Source organism: Perca flavescens, chromosome 9, assembly GCF_004354835.1.
Source record: "Perca flavescens isolate YP-PL-M2 chromosome 9, PFLA_1.0, whole genome shotgun sequence".
In the NCBI taxonomy this organism is placed as follows: domain Eukaryota; kingdom Metazoa; phylum Chordata; class Actinopteri; order Perciformes; family Percidae; genus Perca; species Perca flavescens.
This window is the reverse complement of record NC_041339.1, coordinates 27,266,693-27,272,157: the sequence shown is the minus strand read 5'-3', so window position 1 is coordinate 27,272,157 and position 5,465 is coordinate 27,266,693. Positions and strand designations below refer to the sequence as shown.

General features: G+C 38.8%; 1 protein-coding gene across 1 annotated transcript; it reads left to right on the top strand.

The window, feature by feature from the left end:
- The first annotated feature begins 1,865 nt into the window (after positions 1-1,865).
- LOC114560961 (cornifelin homolog A-like) lies at positions 1,866-4,314 on the top strand. Its single transcript, XM_028586594.1, has 4 exons — positions 1,866-1,889; positions 3,635-3,710; positions 3,805-3,995; positions 4,093-4,314. The coding sequence occupies exons 1-4, from the start codon at positions 1,866-1,868 to the stop codon at positions 4,312-4,314; spliced, it is 513 nt and encodes a 170-aa protein (XP_028442395.1).
- The last annotated feature ends 1,151 nt before the right edge of the window (positions 4,315-5,465 follow it).

Sequence of the window (5,465 nt, the reverse complement as noted above, 5' to 3'; positions counted from 1 at the left end):
ATGAATGTGTGTACCAGGCCAGGATAGGAAATTAACTAACAATGTAATTACATTAAGATCAACAAGCCATTGACAGTGATCGATATGTTCATATTTGATTCATTCAATAAATTATTAGTTTTTGTCTTAAATCCACCAGCCATTTTCATATTATATCAACACTGTCCTTGAGGGACTGCCCTTGTGTGTTTTTTCATGTGTTATGGTGTGCGTTCACCAGAGTTTTTTGTTTGTTGTTGGCTTGTTACGCCACTGGGCCTACCTGCTGCAGTTGCTTGGGCTTTTTCAACAATTGTAGTCTATACAGTGATACTTGATCATACATTTCCAAATATAGCCTATAGGCCACCAATCAAAATTAGTTCCATTTATTAATGTTTTTTTTAGGCAGAGTAGCCTAGGCTATTTTTATAGATATAGAGAGGATATAGATAGGTATTCTTGTTTGTCAGGTTGATTAGTGATGATAAATGATCTGAAGTCCAATTTTTTAACATTAAGAGTCAATGTTTTATTTGCTGTGTCCTTGCTGCCCGTGGAGGCGAATGCAATTTTCGGCATGGATGAATTGTTGCTGTTGTGAATGTAAATCGGCCGCAGGCATGCAAAACTCGGCACAGCCCCACCCGAACCGATAGAAAATCACAATAACATGTCTGTTTAATATCTATGCGTTGCTAGGCCACACACCCTTATCTTAGATGGCCAGGCTTGTGGAGAACGGCTGTTAAGTTTTAGCTGCTAACTTTAAGTTTTAGTTGGTGTTCGTGTTCATGTGTTCCTGTAACCACAAGTAAGTGTTATATTTGTATTTTTGTAGAGATAATATATACTAACTATGTTTACCAACTATTTATGGAGCAATTTATTAGCAATTGTATGGCAGGATATATATCCCTGGATTATGTGTAGCCTGTAGATTGACATTCTCATTGTAGTTTAAAGGGCCGGCCGTCCACCGAGAATGATAGAACTAAAACGATGTGAGCATCCACACCTGATCCACATTGCTGAACTATAACGTTCTCTAGCAAGGCTTGTTTAATATAGTCAATTATGATTAGTCAATCACGGCATTCTACTGGTGGTGAGTAGCCTAGGCTATAGACCGTTGCCATGGACTGAGAGACTCTGGGGGTCAAACCATTTATCGTTAATTGAAATATCCTATCTGTGCATACGGAGCTGATCAGTGGATCACAAAGAGGGAGAGAAGTTGGAGGAAATGCTAATGGCAACAGTGCAAACAGAGCTGAGTGAGCTCCATGTTTAACTCAATCCCCGGGGCGACCTGGCCCTCCCGAGGTGCTCATCAGCGGTAGGTAACCGGGACGACCGGGATGCGAATATGCGTTTCCTAATTATAGCAAAGGCATTGTCCCGCCCTCCTCTGCATTATTCTGCCTCTAAATGGCTTAACTTGTTATTCTGACCAATCCAACAAAAAGCCAACGAGTAGGCCTACTCCCTACCCCCTGGCCTGGGGACGCTGACACCGCTGCATTTTGGCAACAGTGGCGCACAGATCTCCAGAGCAGGGGCGGTCCTAGGATCAGACCTTTAGGGGGGCTCAGCCCCAAATGAGAATGTGACACAGATATAATGCATGCAAAAGTGTTAAACCCCCATGCTAAATCAGTAATTTCATATTTCATCCGATAATCTCGGAGTAAGCTACTGAACAACAACATCAGCTAACATATTTTTGACACTTTTAACACTATGATGCGACTAAACCTGACACTTTCTGTCACTAACAGACAAGTTTTCAACTCTAACTTGAAGCACCAAAATTGATTAAAAAAAGGTTTTTCATCATTATTATTTTTAGCTTGAGCCCCCCTAAAAAGGGTCTAAAATCGCCCATGCTCCAGAGAGCAGTGGCAAGAGTAGACAGGTGGGTGTAAGATCCGTGCAGAGCACCGTAACAAAAAAACCGACAGTACTCAATAACTTCTAACACAAGATTCACTCTGAGTGGTTTCTGTGACGACAGAGACCGTGGTATCTTGTCACATGGGAAGTTATCACACTGGTTGTACCTCAAACACCAAAGGGCGCTGTCTGAAAAATCTAACACCTGAATGCCTGTGAATCTGTAAATATTTTAGTGTATATTAAACCCTTCAAAGGATATTCCTTTCCTCCTGCGTCCTGACTAGACACCCTATATTAGTGAATAACTTTCCTAATCACCAAGAGCCCCAATACAATATCAGTGAGTAACATTGGTATCTATCATATATAACAACAGGTCCCGCTGCTACTACAGCAGGACAGGAGAACAGCTTTGTGTTTAAATGGGCACTAATGTCAGAAACTGGGTCACACAGCAACAGCACGACCTAACACATTTAATAGATGTTTTTATCATAAATATATTAGTAATAAGTCAAATAAATTGACATTTAAAATAAAAATGCACGTACAGAAGAAAGGATAAATAAAATAAACTGTGGTAAAAGCAAGCTTAGTGTTAACACGATATGAAGACAACTTGCGGGCTGTTTCTTTATTGATGCTATCACTGGAGAGGAACTATACCTTTAAGTGCTCTGTAAACAAAACTTTAATAACTTGTGTTGCTCTCATCATCTGCTCTTTGACGTTCACATCTACGCCAAAGTACGAGAACTCTGAAAAGCTTCTGATTAAAAAAATATACATAATAAAGGTAATTCTGTTTTATCAATGTCTCTTCTTTAACTGAGCAGTGGAAGAACAATTAGTATAATCTGTTTTGTAATCAAACACATACTGTACAAGAAGGGAAAGTTTCTCATAGATAGATTCAGATTTTACAGCATTGTTTTAATGCTCAGCATCACCCACAAGATGCCACTCTTAATCCAAAATCTTTTCTTTCATTCTTTCACAGCTTCTGAGTAGCGAGCAGGTGCCCAGCTCAAGCAGGTAAAACATGCAACACCTTTATCCTAACGGTTAAATGAATGTTTAATGAAATGCTGTACAAACATACATTCTAAAGTCACTATTATTTTAAAAATGCATAGTAACTATCAATTTGCAACTGTTTGAATTGTATAACCAATGCCCCAGGGTTTTGTTGCATTTTATTTTGCCAAATCGGTGTGCACAACCTTTTTCAGAGGTTCTCTAAAATAACGGGGAAGAGATTGGTTTTTCCATTGGCTCTACTGTAGGTGGGAATGTGTTTGTCAACACACAAGTCAATCAACTTATGTGAAGGTCTCATAGCTAAAAGCAAATTAATTTTCCCTGAGTGAAACACAGTTAATTGACTGCACATAAACAGAATTAGAATAATTATTAATAATCATAATAATAATAAAATAATATTTGAACAGGCTGTACCAACAGTAACTGGTAGAAATCAAGAAGACGGAAGGTTTGAATTCAAAGACGCTTCTCATTTTCTCATGAACAAGTTCTGCAACAAGTTACTCCAAAGTCTAGTCAGATCATCTCAAGGAGATCAAACTGGTGCAAGAATGACATTTCCAGACTTGGGCGCCTACTGAATTAGTGGCAAAAGACATACAATAAGATATGAACTTTCTGTAATCTTTTGACCAGTTTATACGCTTTTTTGCTGAGCTCTGATTTCTGTATTTCTGTATTTTGAGTTATTGTTCACTGTGTGTGGCTATAGTCCAACATCCGATGGCAGAACACCCCTATAGAGTGGAGCAGTGGTCTCTTTGACTGCTTTGAAGATGTGGGGACTTGTAAGAATCAATATCACAACTTAACAAAATGGTATATATATTTGGATTAAAGGTCTTCAAGACAACTCTGTTGGTGTATCTCCCTGTTTTTCAGGTTGCTATGGTTTCTGGTGCTGCCCTTGCCTTGCCATCACAGTTTCAGAAAGATTTGGAGAGAGCCGTTGTCTCCCATGTTGTGACATATGCACCCCCGCCATTACTGCATGTTGTGGGATACCTATGTGTGTGCCACCTCCTGCCGTCTTATCTCTAAGGGCTGCCATGCGAAACAGATATGCTATCAAGGTATGATGCATGTAAAGCTGATGGAGACTGGATTTCACACACATGAAAGTGAATCAATGTTGAATTTAAAACTTTTTTTTTCTTTGGTTCTCTGCAGGGTTCTCTCTGTAAGGACATTGCAGCTGCCTGTTGCTGCGGGACGTGCTCCTGGTGTCAGATGCATCGTGAGTTAAAACATCGCAAAAAAACTCCCACCGTCATCGTCATGCAAAATCAAGTCAATGTCCAAATGCAGCCTGCTCCTGCGATGGTGATTCCTGGATACCCGGCCCAAGCTGGTTTTGTGAACCAACCAGGAGGCTTTGTGATGTCATCCTGAGCTCTGCGGCATCTTGTTTGTGTGCTGTTGTCTTCTGAAGGAAATATTATGCAGCTAAGATCCTGCTAGTGTTTGTTTTGTTACACCAAAGACAAAATGTAAGTGTATGTCTATGAGTTAAAAACCAAAGTAGTAATCACAGGGCCTCAACTGTCATTAAATGTCAGAAACTCTTCTCACCTGATGGATGTTTTTGTCCTGTTACTGAAAGCTGCTGGGTTCTTGCTAACTTCAATTGGATACTGAAGAAATTCACCAACCTTTAAACTGTGACCTTACTGTATATTATACATAGTCTTATAAGTGTTATTTTCAGACCTATTATGAATTTTTCATCTTGTAATGTGTCAATTCAATTCTTATTCTTTACATTTTTGAAAAACGTGTTTTAAACAGACACTACAAAGTCCAAAGTCATTGCATTTCTATATACAAATCTAATAATGTTAGTGAGTTCCACATTACTGCACAACACTAGTATCACTCTTCTATCAGTGATAACAAGAGGACCCAAAATGTTTATGAAGAGGCTCATGTTGCTACTGACAAGAGAACAGTTTTGTGTTTATAAGGCCTCAACTGTCCTTAAATGTCAGAAACTCTTCTCGCCTGATGGATGTTTTTGTCCTGTTAGCTTTTTCGGTCAAGTTGTTGTCACCAGGTGTTAAATACTGAGTAACGCCTTGCAGTCTCTTTAGGGGAGAGCCAATGAATGGATTGTATGAGTAAAAACCAAAGTACAAATTACAGTGATTTGTGTCCCCTTGCCATCAGAGTATGCTGAATCAGTTTCAGCTTATTAATAATTATGACATTTATTGTTCCAAGTCCTTTAATTTTAGTTTTTCTTTATTTACAGACACCATGGCCATCCGCTCAAGGATGAAGGAGACAATTGTAGTCCTTTAAAATCTTTATTTATAATTAAAGAAATAATAAAGTTGTATTAGGACAGGAACTACAGTACTACTCAGCAACATCACAGTGCAGTTTATCCTAAATCCCAAAAGAGGGCACTAACATTTTATGAACACAAATTAAGTTATCCATCCATTGCAATCCTCCTCTTTGGTAAAATAAAACGCTTTGACAACTACTGCTAGTAAAGAACTAAAGATTTCGGCACTAAAATTAACACAAATAAATTATTA